Raw genomic sequence first — 18,874 nt, 5'->3', positions numbered from 1 at the left:
GTCCACCAACACCACTAGCTATCACCAATTCGGCTAAACTAAGATATTGATAGCCACTAACCAAGAAAAAACCTCATCAGATGACAGTCTGATAACATATTTATGGTATAGGATAGGTTTTGTTAGAAAAATTTGCATATTTCAGGTAGATATCATAGTTTACAATTGCACCCACCGTCACAAATCGACTAGAATAAATACATAGAGCAACGTGTCTTACCTAATTACTAATCATCAAACATTTCGTAAAAATACACAGCATACACTAATCGAAAGACACAGATCCTGTGAATACAGACAATATTTCAGATTTTCTAAGTGTCTTACAGCGAAAACACAATAAATCGTTATATTAGCATAGCAGCTGTGCAAACATTACCAGAGCATTGATTCTAGCCAAAGAGAGCGATAACGTAAACATCGCCAAAATATATTAATTTTTTCACTAACCTTCTCAGAATTCTTCAGTTGACACTCCTGTAACATCATATTACAACATACATATAGAGTTTGTTCGAAAATGTGCATATTTAGCCACCAAAATCATGGTTAGACAATGACAAAAGTTGCCCAGCTGGTCAGAAAATGTCGTGCGACATATTAGACAGTGATCTAGTCGTATACATAAATACTCATAAACGTGACTAAAAAATATAGGGTGGACAGCGATTGATAGACAATTTAATTCTTAATACAATCGCTGATTTACATTTTTTAAATTATCCTTACTTTTCAATACAGTTTGCGCCAAGCGAAGCTACGTCTAACAAAATGGCGTCATAAGCGATTAACATTTTTCGACAGAAACACGATTTATCATAATAAATTGTTCTTACTTTGAGCTGTTCTTCCATCAGAATCTTGGGCAAAGAATCCTTTCTTGGGTCTAATCGTCTTTTGGTCGAAAGCTGTCCTCTTGCCATGTGGAAATGCCCACTGCGTTCGGCATGAACTGGAAACGTGCCCAGAGGTTGAAAGTGTCTCAGAAATAAATGTCCCAAAATCGCACTAAACGGATATAAATTGCTATAAAACGGTTTAAATTAACTACCTTATGATGTCTTTAACACCTATTACAAGTAAAAACATGACCGGAGAAATATTACAGGCTACACTAATGCTTGGAAAAAGAGCAGGTCGGTGTCCACCGCGCGTCCGGCGCAGCTGGAAAAGAGTTTCTACCTACACGTTTTTTTGTTTTATAGTGGCTGTGATTGCGCAATCGACACCATTCAAAGCGTCATCACGTAAAGACATCCAGGGGAAGACGTAAGCAGTGTCTGTATCCTCATAGCATTCACGGGGACCTTTAAACTGACTCCAGATCAGGGGCCAAGATGTGTGAAATCTGACTCCATGTCAGGGAAATTGCTGTAGAATGAGTTCTGTTCCACTCAGAGACAAAATTTCAACGGCTATAGAAACTAGAGACTGTTTTCTATCCAATAATAATAATAATATGCATATTGTACGAGCAAGAATTGAGTAGGAGGCCTTTTTGAAATGGGCACCTTTTTCTCTGGCTACTCAATACTGCCCCTTGAGCCCAAAGAGTTAAGCACATTTTCACTCCGGAACTTATTTAGGCTGGCTGTAATAAAGTGGTTGAATACTAATTGACTGAAGACATTTCAGCTTTTCTTTGTTAATTCATTTCTAAAAAATTTAAAACATAAAAAACATATTTCTACTTTCACATTATGGGGTATTGTGTGTTGGCCAGTGACACATCTCAATTGAATCCATTTTAAAATCAGGCTGTAACACAACAAAATGTGTTAAAAGTCAAGGGGTGTGAATACTTTCTGAATGCACTGTACATACATGCACACACACACATTTAACTTTATTTTTTACACACACACACACACACACACACACACACACACACACACACACACACACACACACACACACACACACACACACACACACACACACACACACACACACACACAAATACACACACATTCTACCCAACTCCTACAGCCAATATAATCACTTGATGGTATAATTTATTGGCCCTTGTAAGCAGACTGCTTTTTATTTCTTTAATTAATGATGACTTACTACCTCGCAGCATGTTCAAGGACACTTCCCAGCACCAAGTTGCTGGTGACAGTCAAGTGCAGAGTAATTGGTGAGCACTTAATTGCCTGCTCTCGAAGTGTTTCGCCTCTATGTAATTTTGTGTCTTGGCTTCTTCATGTGTTCCTGAACGATGGTCGCAAACAGGCAATCGCTCGACTCATCGGAGATGTTTGCATCGTGCTGAGTTTTCAAATTCAATTGGATGGAGTTGTTAGCCCCTGTTGGTTGCAATGATTCACCTCGCTGCTAGTTGGCTGCGTCATTGAGAGCATCTTGACTGGCTCCATCACTGCTTGGTATGGCAACTGCTCATGATCCGACAGCAAGGCTCTACAGAGGGTAATGCGTACGGGCCAGTACATCACTGGGGACGAACTCTCTGCCATCCAGGACCTCTTTATCAGGCGGTGTCAGAGGAAGGCCCTAAAAATGGTCAAAGACTCCAGCCACCCAAGTCATAGACTGTTCTCTTTGCTACCGCATGGCAAGCAGTACCGGAGAGCCAAGTCTGGGACCAAAAAACAGCTGAAAAGCTTCTACGCCCAACCCATAAGACTGCTGAACAGTTAATCAAATGGCTACAATTTACATTGATCCCCTATATTATTTATATATCTTAATTGTTTTGCAGCGATTCCCTTGCATTTGGCTCTATCCACACACACACACACAGTGGGACAAAAACAACAACACAGAGTTACACAAACAAATGTACAGTCAATAACACAAAATAACATAAAAATAGAAAAATCTATATAGAGTGTGTGCAAATGTAGAAGAGCAGGGAGGTAGGGAATAAATAAGCCATAGAGGCGAATTACAATTTAATTACAATTTAGCATTGATACTGGAGTGATAGATGTGCAGATGATGATGTGCAAGTAGAGATACTGGGGTGCAAAAGAGCAAGAGGGTAAGTAATAATATGGGGATGAGGTAGTTGGGTGTGCTATTTACAGATTGACTGTGTACAGGTACAGTGATTGGTAAGCTGCTCTGACAGCTGATGCTTAAAGTTAGAGAGGGAGATATAAGACTCCAGGTTCAGAGATTTTTGCAATTCGTTCCAGTCATTGGCAGCAGAAAACTGGAAGGAAAGACAGCCAAAGGAAGTGTTGGCTTTGGGGATGACCAGTGCAATATACCTGCTGGAGCGCGTGCTACGGGTGGGTGTTGCTATGGTGACCAGTGAGCTGAGATAAAGCAGGGCTTTACCTAGCAAAGACTTATAGATGACCTGGAGCCAGTGGGTTTGGCGACGGATATGTCGTCAGGCCCAGCCAACAAGAGCATACAGGTCGCAGTGGTGGGTAGTATATGGGGCTTTGGTGATAAAATCAGATGGCACTGTGATAGACTAAATCCAGTTTGCTGAGTAGAGTGTTGGGGGCTATTTTGTAAATGACATTGCCGAAGTCAAGGATCGGTAGGATAGTCAGTTTTACGAGGGTATGTTTGGCGGCATGAGTGAAGGAGGCTTTGTTGCGAAATAGGAAGCCAATTCTAGATTTAATTCGGTGATCTGTTAATTAACTTAGCTTTCAAAGATTTTAGAAAGGCAGGGCAGGATGGATATAGGTCTATAACAGTTTGGGTCTAGAGTGTCTTCTTTGAAGAGGGGGATGACCGTGGCAGCTTTCCAATCTTTGGGGATCTCAAACGATACGAAAGAGAGGTTGAATAGGCTAGTAATAGGGGTTGCAAAAATTGGCAGAAAAATTTAGAAAGAGAGGCTCCAGATTGTCTAGCTCAGCTGATTTGTAGGGATCCAGATTTTGCAGCTCTCTCAGAACATCAGATGTCTGGATTTGGGTGAAGGAGAAGCGGGGGGGGGTGGGGGGGCAAGTTGATGCAGGGGGTGCTGAAATGTTGGCCGGGGCAGGGGTGGCCAGGTGGAAAGCATGGCCAGCTGTGGAAAAATGCTTTGATTATCGTAGATTTATCGGTGGTGACAGTATTTCGTATCCTCAGTGCAGTGGGCAGCTGAGAGGCGGTGCTCTTATTCTCCATGGACTTTACAGTGTCCCAAAGCTTTTTGGAATTAGTGCTAGGAAGTTTTCATAACTGACTGAGTATATTGGTTGGAGTTGCACTCCCCCCTTCCCTTTTGCCCTCAGAACAGCCTCAATTTGTCAGGCCATGGACTCTACAACGTGTCAAAAGTGTTTCAGAGGGATGCTAGCCCATGTTGACTCCAATGCTTCCCACAGTTGTGTCAAGTTGGCTGGATATCCTTTGGGTGGTGAACCATTCTTGATACACACAGGAAACTGTTGAGCATGAAAAACCCAGCAGCGTTGCAGTTCTTGATGCAAACCGGTGCGCCTGGCACCTACTACCATACCCCGTTCAAAGGCACTTAAGTATTTTGTCTTCCCTATTCATCTCCTGAATGGCACACATCCAGGTCTCAAAATAATTGTTTAAACTTTCTCCGCCCCTTCATCTACAATGATTGGAGTGTATTTAACAAGTTACATCAATAAGAGATCATAGCTTTCACCGGAATTCACCTGGTCAGTCTGTCGCCGAGAGTTTCTAAACATTTCAACATGCAGCCACGCTCCTCGTTTTTCTGGTCTCATAGAGTCTGACCATTCGTGATGTCCGGTTCAACACCGTCGACCTGCTTGGTCTAATGTACATTTTGTTAGGAGGGGTTTTATGCACTCTGGCAAAAGGGGGCGTTCCATGACACCGACATAATGTCTGTGCTCACGTGGGGTGTGTTCACTGACTAGGTAGAACTTTTATATGAAAAACAATTATCATTTAGAAGGCTAACATCACATTTAATCTTCTCACAAATAGTTTAATATTTAGTCCTATAAGTTCCACAATATCTGGATGTAAACCTAGCAACTGGGAAATATACACATTCAGAGATACAGTTATGTTGTTATACCGTCCTTAATTGGTATCGGACCCTTTTTTTCAATTTTTGCCTAAAATGACATACCCAAATCTAACTGCCTGTAGCTCAGGCCCTGAGGCAAGGATATGCATATTCTTGGTACCATTTGTAAGGAAACACGTTGAACTTTGTGGAAATGTAGTAGAATATAACACAATAGATCTGGTAAAAGATAATACAAAGAAAAAAAGAACCGTTCTTTTCAATTTTTTTTGTACCATCATCTTTGAAATGCAAGAGAAAGGCCATAATGTATTATTCCAGCCCAGGTACAATTTAGATTTTGTCCACTAGATGGCAGCAGTGTATTTGCAAAGTTTTAGACTGATCCAATGAACCATGGAATTTCTGTAAAAAATGTTGTATCAAGACAGCTCAAATGTGCCTAATATGTTTATTAATAACTTTTCATATTCAAAATTATGCACTCTCCTCAAACAATAGCATGGTATTCTTTCATTGTAATAGCTACTGTAAATTGGACAGTGCAGTTAGATTAACAATAATTTAATCTTTCTGCCAGTATCAGATATGTCTATGTCCTGGGAAATGTTCTTGTTACTTACAACTTCATGCTAATCGCATTAGCCTACATTAGCTCAACTGTCCCGTGGAAGGGACACCGATCCCGAAGAAGTTTTAAGGTTTTGTACACAGTGTATATCCTGATTGCCTAGTCACTTTTACCCCTGCCCACGTCTACTGTAAATTACTTAAATGATCTCAACTACCTCGTACCCCTGCAAATTGACTCAGTACTGGTACTCCTTGTATATAGCTTTGTTATTTTTTTATTGTGGTATTATTTCCATTTTTATTCATCAAATATTTGTCTTCCTTTTTTAACTCTGCATTGTTGGGAATGGGCTTGTATGTAAGCCGTTCACTGTAAAGTTTACACCTGTTGTATTCGGTGCATGTGACCAATACAATTTGATTTGTTTCTTGGTGCTAAATTCAATATTCTTCTTGACACTTGTTACTTTCCCATTATAGGATGACTGTAACCCCTCCTTCAGATATCGACGACTCCGATAATAATCATTTTATATAGAATAGTGCCTTTCCACGTGCTCAGAGTGTTTATAAATAATAACTCTCTAATCTCGAGGCTACCTGCCGCCCTTTACATTGTATGGAGATAAAATAAACCCAACTGGGTAATACCACAGCACCCTTTATAGTGCACTACTTTTGATAATGGCCCAGTCTAAAGTAGTGCACTATGAAGGGAAGAGAGTGTCATTTGGGACGCTTCCACTTTCTCTCCCAGGGATGGAATTCCACTTCTTTTTTTACATTTTTGGGTATTTTTATTGAACAGTCATAGAGGGATAGTCTGTAAAAATATGAGGTGAGAGTGTCAAAAGGTAGTGGGACAGATTTGAACCCACGTCAATACAGGTACATGTGGCCTGGGGTCTGTGGCACTAACCACTAGACCAGGGCTTCCTAAACACTGTCGTGGCATTCTCCCTGGGTGCACATTTTGTTTTTTGCCGTAGCACTACACAGCTGATTCAAATAATCCAGGCTTGATGGTGAGTTGATTATTTGAATCAGCCATGTAGTGCTAGGGCAAAAACCAAAACGTGCACTCAGGGGGGACCCTAAGTCCGAGTTTGGGAAACCCTGCACTAGACCACCCATGGCACAGCGCTTCATTTCGGCCATAAAGCTCTGTGTGTGTTCCCTCAGATTATTGACAAGTCCTGTGCCGGAGTCTGGTATAGTGGTACTGTAGTGCTGCAGGCTCCAAACCACACATACCCACTGGTGACAGAGTTCTATATTCCTCCTTGTCCCCTACTCTCTGTCCCCCTCTCTACCCTCCAACGGTCACTACCCACTAAACAATATATATATATACACAAATATATATTGACAATTCCTCTGTATGGGTTCTCCTCTCTCAGATATCGATGAGTGTGCTGTTCAGAGGAACTACTGCCAGGCTAACACGGCGTGTGTGAATGTCCCCGGCAGCCATCGCTGTGACTGTCTACCTGCCTTCATCAGAGTGGATGACTACTCCTGCACAGGTAGGTCAAATATGCATACACAAACACTTTGAACATGTGGGTAGGCCAACACAAGCACGCACACACATACCCACAAACACTTCCTGTTTTACCCACACAAACACTTCCTGTTTTTCCATACCACCTCGTACATAACTTCCTGAGAATTATTGGTCATTTTGAGATCTCAAGGTTGGCAAGTATTGTGTCTTGGTAAACAGAGTGCACTCACTAAACTACAGAACAGGGCAAGTACAATGTTTCTCAGAGGAGTGCTGATTTAGGATCAGTTTAGACTTCTAGATCACAAGGATTAAGATTACACGGACCCGGCGGGCTGAACCTTTATCAACATTCTGAGAAGCTTGACACACAGAGTTTTATAGTTTTACTCAGTGCTGGCTGAGAGAAGCAACACATTGCAGCTCATGGCGACTTGAGCATCCTTCTCTCTCTGCCTCTCAGAAAACCGTGAGTGATTGTGAGAGCCATATCCTTCTCTCTCTGCCTCTCAGAAAACCTTGAGTGATTGTGAGAGCCATTTGACCCCAGGTAGATCTGTGTACTCTGGAGCCACACACACTCTCCTTCAGCTGGAGAGGGATCAGGAGCGCGGCTCCACACTGTAGTCAAGCTGGGTTCAGGACGTGGCTACACACTGCAGTTAAACTTGGGCTGTCAGGTCAAGAGATTTCAAGAAACCATTTTACAAAGGTGGGAAAGACACGAGAGGAGGGGGGGGACTTTTATCATAAGGCTGCTGAGTGTTGGAGATACAGTGCTTGTATCAGATAAACTAGAAAATTAAGTTTAAGGCACAATCCTGAATTTGAAAAACAGCTAAATGTAAGCCCCCACACCACTTGGTTTGCTGTACATCTGAGGAATGGGGCTGGAGAAATGTAATCTCTATAAATGAGATCGACCGAGCTATAGATGCAAGGATTGACAGTCTGTGAGGTGAAGCCATATTTTAAGGCTGTACTTTGTTTCCATTTCACAGATTGGGCCTTTGAAGTATGGACATGTGTACACCTACTGTCTGTTGACATTGGCTGGGACTCTTCATCTGATTCAAACAAGCCAAGCTTGTGTTTACTTCCGATACTCTCTGATTTAGTGAAATCAAACAGATTCCTCTGGGCATGCAATGCCTCCAATTGGGTTTTGTTGTGGTGGATTATTCTATGTCTGCATGTCAAATGGCACCCTATTCCCTACGGTATGTAGTGCACTACTTTAGACCAGGGACCAAAGGGCTCTGGTCAAAAGTAGTGCACTAGAGAATAAGGTAACCATTTGGAATACAGCCTATGCAGATAGTGGTGTGCAGATTATCAACAGAATAGCTCATCAGCAACAGTGTTTTCGAGGCTGTAATAACGCAAAGACCAACTGATTACCACCATTGATTTGTCTTATTGGAAAATCCCTCGTATTTTGGGAAATTCACATTTCCAAATGGCACCACCTCCTGTCATTTCCTACATTCAGCATGTCAGAATGTTAGCCAATTCTGCTAAGGGAAAGGAGGAATGTTAAGATATGGAAGTTATTTGTTTCAGGGTACAGGGAATTTGACCTCGGAGAGAGTTTTCTTTTAATTTCCTGTCCATTAAGTTTGTTAAACCACATGAACAGAAAATGACACGTCACTCTCTCCGACGTCAAATTCAATGTACTCTGAAACAAATAGCTTCCCCAGTATGTTAGCAACTTATGCTAGGGACAGGAGGAATGATATGCTGGATGTAGGAAATGACAGAGGTGGTGCCATTTGGAAATGTGAATTTCCCAAAATATTAGTGATTTTCCAGTCAGACAATTCAATGGCGGAAATTGGACAAATCAATGGCGGTAACTAGTCGCTCTTTGCATTATTACAGCCTTGGAAAAATAGCACCTTATTCCCTAGTACACTACTTTTTTGACCAGGGCCCTATAGGGCACTACATATTGTATGGGTGCATGCCAGTTGGCATGCACCCATAGAATAATCCCCAGATGGCACCCTATTCCCTTAGGGACATTCAGTTGAAGCCGGAAGTTTACGTACACTTAGGCTGAAGTCATAAAAAATTATTTTTCATCCACTCCACAAATGTCTTGTTAACAAACTATAGTTTTGGGAAGTAGGTTAGGACATTTACTTTGCACTTGACACAAGTCATTTTGCCAAGAATTGTTTACAGACAGATTTGGGTCAAAAGTTTCCATACACTAAGTTGACTGTGCCTTTAAACAGCTTGGAAAATTCCAGAAAATTATGCCATAGCTTTTGAAGCTTCTGATAGGCTAATGGACAGCATTTGAGTCAATTGGAAGTGTACCTGTGGATGTATTTCAAGGCCTACCTTCAAACTCAGTGCCTCTTTGCTTGACATCATGCGAAAATCAAAAGAAATCAGCCAAGACCTCAGAAAAACAATCTGGTTCATCCCTGGGAGCAATTTCTAAACGCCTGAAGGTACCACGTTCATCTGTTCAAACAATAATACGAACAACAGAAAAGGACCTTGTGAAGATGCTGGAAGAAACAGGTAGAATAGTATCTATATCCACAGTAAAATGAGTCCTATATCGACATAACCTGAAAGGCAGCTCAACAAGGAAGAAGCCACCATAAAAAAAGCCAGACTACGGTTTGCAACTGCACATGGGGACAAAGATCGTACTTTTTGGAGAAATGTCCCCTGGTCTGATGAAACAAAAATAGAACTGTTTGGCCATAATAACCATCGTTATGTTTGGGGAGGCTTGCAAGCCGTAGAACACCATCCCAACCATGAAGCACGGGGGTGGCAGCATCATGTTGTGGGGGTGCTTTGCTGCAGGAAGGACTGCAGCACTTCACAAAATAGATTGCATCATGAGGAAAGAAATGTATATGAATATATTGAAGCCACATCAGTCAGGAAGTTAAAGCTTGGTCGCAAATGTGTCTTTCAAATGGACAATGACCCCAAGCGTACTTCCAAAGTTGTGGCAAAATGGCTTAAGGACAGCAAAGTCAAGGTATTGGAGTGGCCATCACAAAGCCCTTACCTCAATCTTATAGATAATTTTGGGGCAGAACTGAAAAAGCGTGTGCGAGCAAGGAGGCCTACAAACCTGATTCAGTTACACCAGCTCTGTCAGGAAGAATGGTCCCAAATTCCCCCAACTTATTGTGGGAAGTTTGTGGAAGGCTACCCGAAACGTTTGACCCAATTTAAAGGCAATGCTACCAAATACTAATTGCGTGTATGTAAACTTCAGACTCACTAGGAATATGATGAAAGAAAGAAAAGCTGACATGAATTGTTCTCTCTACTATTATTCTTAAATTTCACATTCTTAATTAAAATAAAGTCGTGATCCTAACTGACCTAAAACAGGGATTTTTTACTGGGATTAAATGTCAGGAATTGTGAAAAACTGAGTTTAAATGTATTTGGCTAAAGTGTATGTAAACTTCCGACTTCAACTGTACTTCTTATTTTAAAAAGGGAGACATTGAGTTATGCCTAATATGGCAATTAACCTTTTCACATGTACCAACAAATGGGTGGGATCATTCTACAGTGGTCCTTGCAGCATACACTCAAACCGGTCTGATTAGAATGCATATTTAGAACATCCAGTTTCGATTGATGCATTTGAGCTGGCCACACTGTTTTTTTTCCGAAGAAACATTTTGCACAAACACAGTCCTTACAAAGTTATGTCCTGAATGTGAGCAGTTTATTTTTCGATGCAACGTTCAGACATTTACAAAAGAGCTACAGCATAACACAATCCTCCAAACTGGAAAATGTAGGCTACATTTGTCCTAGCGCTAACTGAGGAAAGATTGACATAACACAAGCGGTCATATTTAGATAACTCTCGGCTGACAGAAACCACAAAATGAGTTAGCTAATAGCAATTACGATGTATAATTCAGGAGATCTGTGGTAGCTGGAAGGCTGCCAGCCATTTCACCCCTCCTGGCCCTGCTGTTTGCTTTGATGAGTCCCAGTCTGGAGTGGAAAGCAGAGTGCTTCAAGCTGGGGGGTGTCCTGCTACAGACACTCCCCTACACCTCACTGCATTTTCCCTGTGAAGTCCCTCAAACTGCTGTTCAAGGTAGTCGCACACGGAGGCACTGCAAAGTTTGCCTGTCTGGCATCAGGAGAAGGAAGCACAGGAGGTTGACAAAGTACATGTGTTCAGCTTGTCTTGCCTTTCACCATGCTTTGAGGAGTACCATATGCTCAAGCACTATTGAGCACATCTGCAGCAATTACTGACTGACTGACTTGGCAGGTGACTTCACCGGTGACCTGCCATAATACTATGCCTTTAGAGGTGGAAATGCAGTTGTTGTTCAATTACTGCATGGATATGGGTTATGCATATTCATAAGTTGTCAGTCTTTTCTCGCAGTTTTTTTTTCCTCTAGTGAAACACGTTTTTGTTGCTGTTGTTCAACCACCACTTCACAAAAATAGACTACTATTCCATATAGGCCTATGTGTTTTCATGCTGTGTTTTCATCCAGTAAAACTGTTGAGTGTACTGTTGAGAGCTGTTTTCAATCTTCAGCTATAAAGATGTTCAGTTCCAGTAATGATTTTGGCAAATAATGTTCAATGCTGTTTGTGTGTGTGGTTTCTGAAAGTACAGAATAAAATGTGACACACCACCTGGATTCGGATTATGTAGCAACATTTAAAAAAAATTTTTTTTTACATTGGATAAAAGTAGAGACTCAGAGTGTAACGACGTTCGTCTGAGGAAGAAAGAGTAGACCAAAGCGCAGCGTGGTACGTGTTCATGATGTTTACTATCACCTTGTAGCGGTATTAATTAGAGAAAGGTATAGAAGATTTTGTTCGGGCGCCAGGCAGGTATTAACCCTGCCGAAAGAAAAGTAGAACAGCGAGAGTACCACTACCAGACCCACACACATCAACAGAAGAGACTGCCTAGAGTGTAGCCTGTGGACCAGATAGCCAGCGGAGAGAAAAAGAATACACACCCTATAGATCACACATCACATCACAGTCCTTCCACAATTCTTGGTAACCCCACCAAACATACCTCATATAACAATAATGGCAGAGCAAATAAACAGCAACTTCATACAATAACAAATTAACCCAGTCATCACACAGAGGATTTGCAATAGTTTGTATTTTCTTCCTGGGAAGGAGTGCAGAGGGTATGAATGTGTGGTGTTCATATACACACTAGTCCAGCTCCAATGAAACGTCAATGTACTTAGGAAATAGAGTCGGTTGCAGTGTAAAGCACTGGAACATAGCGTGAAGAGAACGAGAGAAAGGGAACAAGAGAGGGCTTAGCTGTGGTCTTGAGGTTGCAGGTATCCGGTCTGACTGTCCGATGGTATGTTGGGTTGTAGTTGAACGCTTCGCAACAAATGTTGCTACTTATCCATTTGATCCATAACCATCGTGGTCCCAAATGAGAACAACCACGTCGTCGAGCGATCACACCGAGGATTGATCCAAACACTGTACAACCACATACGCTGAAGACAAACAAAAAAACCTCTGCAGCATAGCACACAACAAAAACTGTCGCGCCAATCAATAGCTCTTTCCCAATAGAGCTTAACGAGCTCTTTTATCTCCTCCTTCCTTACTGCTCATGCTCTCTTAAAGTGGCAGCGCACGGTGAAGGCTCCGTGCAGGATTTCACCACAACCTGAACACTGAAACAAAAAACAAAAGCGGAACAAAACGTAACAGTTCTGTCAGGTACTCATACAAAACAGAAAACAACTACCCACAAACACAGGTGGGAAAAGGCTACCTAAGTATGGTTCTCAATCAGAGACAACGATAGACAGCTGCCTCTGATTGAGAACCACACCCGGCCAAACACATAGAAATAGACAACATAGAACAAAACATAGAATGCCCACCCCAACTCACGCCCTGACCAACTGAAACAGAGGCATAAAAAGGATCTCTAAGGTCAGGGCGTGACACAGAGCTACAAAATGGTATATCATACCCTGTGTTTGAGGAAACAATTGGAAAGTAATTCTGCTTTGAAAGTTGAACAACTTGTAAACTCACTTTTAAGAAAACCGTCTTTCAATGTGTTGGTACTACTATTGGAGAGCCCTACTTTGTCTACACCCATTCAGCATTGTTCACACCCTCTTAAGCCTTTGCCTCACCCGTCTCTTTAGGGTTGATCCAACCGTTCTCTACTAACTTGCCAGCTACTTACAGACATCTAAGAGGGAGAGAGAACAGCTCTGTGGTTCCGCGTTCAGAGCGCACACTGGACGCTCTGGCCAATATGTAGGGTTGTTCCAAAAGCTCTGACCTCACAACTACAGTCAAGAACCCAAGCTAACTGGCTAACATTGGCTAGCTACTTCCAGACACATAATGAGGGAACACCCTACTCTGACCATTTTACTGACCCTTGCAGAGCTGGTGGAGATTTTTTCATGTTATCCAGACACCGGACATATTCAACGGGTGTTGAGGGTTCAAAAATGTATTAGTTATTCTGCGCTCTGGCACACTAAGATGAGTCTGAATGTGGCACACATTTTGGAACAGTGAGCGCATTCTGACGTCACATGCATAAAAAAAAACATGCTGGGGTGACCTTTTTGGAAGTCACATGAAAAGGTTCAAATTATTTTTCCAAAATGAATTATTGTTACCCAATTTGGGTAATTTCGACAACCCAGCGCTTGGTCAATATTGGTCAAACACAGCATTGGGTTAATTCAACCCAGTGGGGTTGGGTTGTGCTTCTAACCCCGCGTCTTGGGTTGAGCACTTGACCCGACTGCTTTTGAAGCACATATCCAGTGCCCCAAGCAATGTACTTTTCTCCAATGCTTGTCCACTAATGACTGTAAACACCTGTGAGCAGTCCCCAAGAGCTAACACAAATGGCTAGGGTCTGGTTAGAGTCCACCTGGCGCAAGTACTCAACCATGTTGGTCCAAACATGGTTGAATATGAGGACTTGTGCAAAGGATGGAGGTACACTGACAATGCTATCACACACAATTTATTTTGTATACTACATAGCCCTTTACACATCAATATAAACATAAATATAAACATGTTTGATGCCTACATTGATGCCTTCCATTCATTTGGGGCTGGGGCTCATAGGTTCATTCACACAACAATGTATTGGAGTGTGCAGTTATGAATAACAGATTTGGAATGCTGTTCCTTTCATTCAAGGTTTACAAATGCGATCATCTATTTTCCCCATCAGTCGTCCTATGCCTATCAACTATTTAAACTTACAGGCTGCAAGTCAATGAAGGACATTCTGGTCTTCCTGTACTCCCTGACGAAGGCCATGCAGCCGAAACGCGTCGGTTTTTAAACAACTTTGTTTCTATTGAACATGCCATACTAATAAAGGCATTTTAATTAATTATATGAAGAGTGCCTTGGTCCTCCTTTCTTTTTGATGACCAATTTACACCTTTTACCAAAGAGCACCTTCTATCTACCAAAATATACTATAGTGTACCTTAGTAGCGCTTCCCTTCCTCCTCTTTCGACATTCTGGTCTCTTCGAAGCTGGGTCGGAATGTCTTCATACCAATCGTGTAGACTGGTGTTGGGAGGACCATTGGCAGAAATTTTAAAGCGATGTCACCTTTTGTATCTGGAGAGAAGAATGTTTAGTGAATAACTGATTGTTTCAGGCAAAAAATTAATGAGCATCTGAGGCACCTCTAGCACGGTTTTTCAAACTATACCTGCACTTCGAATAGAAGAACTTGGCCTGCTTTTCTCGGCTGGCAGACCAAAGGTTTTTGTCCTTTATGACCGCAATCCAGTTCTCAATGAGTTTCCCCAAGCAGTCCGAGTTTAAAATAGAGACATCCTGAGCAATCTGTAGTAAAGCAGACAAACAATTACTTTTCCATTGCAGTTAATCCTTAGTCTGGCTAACACTTAACTATCGAATTCCTCTTTGATGTTGTCAGCACAATGGGTCAATAATAAAGGGGGCTGTGCTTTTACTGGTTGGCTCTCATCTGTCTTTCTTACTCAAACACCCACATGCACAGCCACACAGCCCCCGAGCGCCGCCCCCTTCTACTTCAATGGAAGGTCTCAACCCGCAAGGAAAAAAAACTTTTGAAAGATCCAATCAAACCCTGTCGCACAATTTAGATGCAAATATTGAATTAAAACAAACAGCCTTCTTTCCAGACCAGTGTGGTCATAGCCTACACTGTGCTGTGAGTCATGTAGGTCACGTCAGCCAGGCTAGTTAATAAAAAATTTAACCCACCATGCCTGGAGTATCCAGATACTAGATTGTCTTGGCCCCATTCTGTCTGCTCCACTGAGCTGTCTGGATCGCGGTCTCCGCAAAAGTCCTTATAACAATCAGTTTTCAAAATACACAAGTCTTTCAACATACATCTGGCAAGACCCGGCTACTGCTCAAGCTTGGTGTGTCGCTTGCTGTGTCCACAGTCCTATGTGTTCACGTGTGTCCCAAGGACCTCCATTCGCGTGTAAAAAAGGTGGCGTTTACAGAATACTGACTGCATGTAAGGCTTTTATGTTTTTATTTAACTTCAGGCTATAGTCGAGTTGTCTGAAAGCAAGAGCGTTTCCTGGTCCATCTCTTCTGCTGCAAGATGGTAAAAGGGAAACCTAATCAGTTGCACAACTGAATGCATTAAACTGAAATGTGTCTTCCGCACCCCTCTGAATCAGTGAGGTGCGGGGGGCTGCCTTAAATCGACATCCACATCTTCAGCTTCCGGGTAGAAGTTGTTGATGGGGGTTAACTGCCTTACTCAAGAGAAAAACAGCAGATTTTTTCCACCAGATATTTCGTCTGCTTTTAGTGAACGCGCTTCGTGACTTTGGATTTGTTTACCAAACGCGCTAACAAAAGTAGCTATTTGGACATAAATGATGGACATTACCGAACAAAACAAAAATTTCTTGTGGAAATGGGAGTCCTGGGAGTGCATTCAGACGAAGATCAGCAAAGGTAAGTGAAGATTTATAATGCTATTTCTGACTTTTGTTGACTCCACAATTTGGTGGGTAACTGTAAGGCTTGCTTTTGTGGCTGAACGCTGTTCTCAGATTATTGAATATTGTGCTTTTGCTGTAAAGCTTTTTTGAAATCTGACACAGCGGTTGCATTAAGAACAAGTGTATCTTTAATTCTATGTAAAACATGTATCTTTCATCAAAGTTTATGATGAGTATTTCTGTTATTTGATGTGGCTCTCTGCAATTTCTCCGGATATGGAGGCATTTCTGAACATGGCACCAATGTAAACTGAGGTTTTCGGATATAAATATGAACTTTATCGAACAAAACATATGTATTGTGTATCATGAAGTCCTATGAGTGTCATCTGATGAAGATCATCAAAGGTTAGTGATTCATTTTTTCTCTATTTCTGCTTTTTGTGACTCCTGTCTCTCTGAGGGAGAGGTTGGTGTCCTGGTACCACATGGCCAGGTCTCTAACCTCCTCCCTATAGGCTGTCTTGTGAACAGGGAGTACAGGAGAGGACTGAGCACGCACCCCTGAGGGGCTGATACCTACCCTTACGACCTGGGGGCGGCCCGACAGGATGTCCAGAATGCGGTTGCAGAGGGAGTCCCAGGGTCCTTAGCTTATTGATGAGCTTTGAGGGCACTATGGTGTTGAATGCTGAGCTGTAGTCAATGAATAGCATTCTCACATAGGTGTTCCTATGTGAATTCTATCATCACATGTATTGCTTAGTTAGGTTGGCTGTATCACAACCGTCCGTGATTGGTTGCAATTTCAGTTTAATCCAACAGAAAAGACAGAACAAATAATACAACAAATATTGTGGTTAAACTCAAATATACTAATTGATAAAAAACAACTTTACGATTTGGAACCTTTACCATGTGGAAGGGGGGAAAGTTTTATTATTATTATTATTATTAACCCTGTTTTTCGCAAGCGTGGCAGGCCTTGATTTCTGCAAACAACGTTTCTAGGATGGGCTATTATATGTTGGTCATATTGGTCATGGATCCCAAGTGGCGCAGTGGTCTAACGCACTGCATCTCAGTGTAACAGGCATCACTACAGTTCCTGTTTCCAGGCTGTATCACATCCGACCGTGATTTGGAGTCCAAAAGGGCGGTGCACATTTGGCCCAGCGTCATCCGGGTTAGGGGAGATTTTGGCTGGCCGGGATGCCCTTCTTTCCCTCTAAAAACAGAAATAAATGTTTTGGCCATTTCAAATATTATTTAGGCTTTATTCAGATTACAATCGCTCACTTTCATTTTTTGAAAACGAAATAATCTACAAAATATCGTTATATATTATCAAGTTGATGACAGTCATATAGCCCTTGCACCTACATAAAGCTGAGTGACTCACTCATTCATGGCTTTGGATCAAAATAAATAAGTACCAACATTCTTTCTGATAGGCTTTAATAAAGAAATGTTTTGGTTATCCTGACCTGAACAACATGTACAGTATTATAATAGCCCCCCGAGTGTCGCAGTGGTCTAAGACACTGCATCACAGTGCAAAATGCGGTGCTACAGATGCAGGTTTGATATCTGTGCCGGCCACCACCGGGAGACCCGTATGTAATTATTGGCGGTCACGTCATTGAAAAAAATATTTTCCAATATGCTGTAGGCATACCGTAGGCGATATGAGTCTCACTAATGTTGTGTAATGCGCTGTTAAAAGTGGTGTATTTATTTATTTAAAGAGCATATTGAAGTGGATTTGAAGCAATAGCCTACCCACTGTGGTCAACTATTTTAGCACCGTTTAGCGCTGCTCTGAGACAAGCATGGGGACTGGTCTTGAAAAATCAATGAGATTTTTATTTTCACTGAATCTCCATTTGGGAGATTTGGGAGACTACAATTATACAATTAGGGTGTTGAAATGTTATGATCTTAGTACTGTAGCCTACTCCCGACCGTCACGTTGTACAGCGCCATATTTTCTGTTCCATCCTAACAGAAACCCTGAGGGTTTTTCATTTTTCTTGAAATAGAAACACCATAATATTAATAAAATTAATTAAGCAAAATGTCTTAAAATCAGTCCCATGTACAATGTTCTTACAAAAAAAGGTTTCAAATTCTCTAGTGCAGCCACTATTGAAGGCTTCTCAAAGATGCCTTCACGTGGTCAAACTAGCATTAACGGTAACAGTGGCTGACACTTAAAACTTCTTAGGGGTAGGGGGCAGTACTCGGAAGATTGGATGAATGAGGTGCCCAAAGTAGGATATGCATATAATTGGAAGCATTGGATAGAAAACACTCTGAAGTTTCTAAAACTGTTAAAATAATGTCTGTGAGTATAACAGAACTGATATGGCAGGTGAAAACCCAAGGACAATCCATCCAGGAAATGTGTTTTTTTTTTATGTGAGTGGTTTTTCATTGAAAGCCTATTGACTATATAAGGATTTACGGCCCAGAGTGCAGTTCCTATGGCTTCCACTAGATGTCAACAGTCTTTAGACATGGTTTCAGGCTTGTTTTCTGAAAAACGACGAAGAAAAATACCTTTTGGTAAGTGGTCTAAGTGGTCTTTGTGCGTGTGACTGTGACTGTGGGCGTGCGCTTCGTTCTTGTTCCTTCCTATTGAATACGCTATTGACTGGGTGAAATATTATCGATTATTTAGATAATTGACAACCTGACGATTAATCATAAACATCGTTTGACATGTTTCGATTAACTTTACCGGTACTATTAGGATGTATTCGTCTGCATGTTTTGACCACCTTTGAGCCAGTGGATTACTGAACAAAACACTCCAACAAAACAGAGTTTTTGGGATATAAAGAGGGACTTTATCGAAC

General features: G+C 41.7%; 1 protein-coding gene across 2 annotated transcripts in view; it reads left to right on the top strand.

Moving 5' to 3' along the window:
• The window catches only part of LOC139563269 (protein kinase C-binding protein NELL1-like), a 498,410-nt gene that overhangs the window by 373,142 nt on the left and 106,394 nt on the right, over positions 1 to 18,874 (top strand). For both annotated transcript variants that reach the window (XM_071381775.1, XM_071381774.1), the window contains exon 13: positions 6,922 to 7,047. In XM_071381775.1, coding sequence (XP_071237876.1) covers positions 6,922 to 7,047 — 126 coding nt within the window. The remainder of the gene's footprint in view (positions 1 to 6,921; positions 7,048 to 18,874) is intronic.

The sequence above is a fragment of the Salvelinus alpinus genome, chromosome 33 (genome assembly GCF_045679555.1).
Source record: "Salvelinus alpinus chromosome 33, SLU_Salpinus.1, whole genome shotgun sequence".
In the NCBI taxonomy this organism is placed as follows: domain Eukaryota; kingdom Metazoa; phylum Chordata; class Actinopteri; order Salmoniformes; family Salmonidae; genus Salvelinus; species Salvelinus alpinus.
This window is presented reverse-complemented; position numbering and strand designations above follow the sequence as displayed.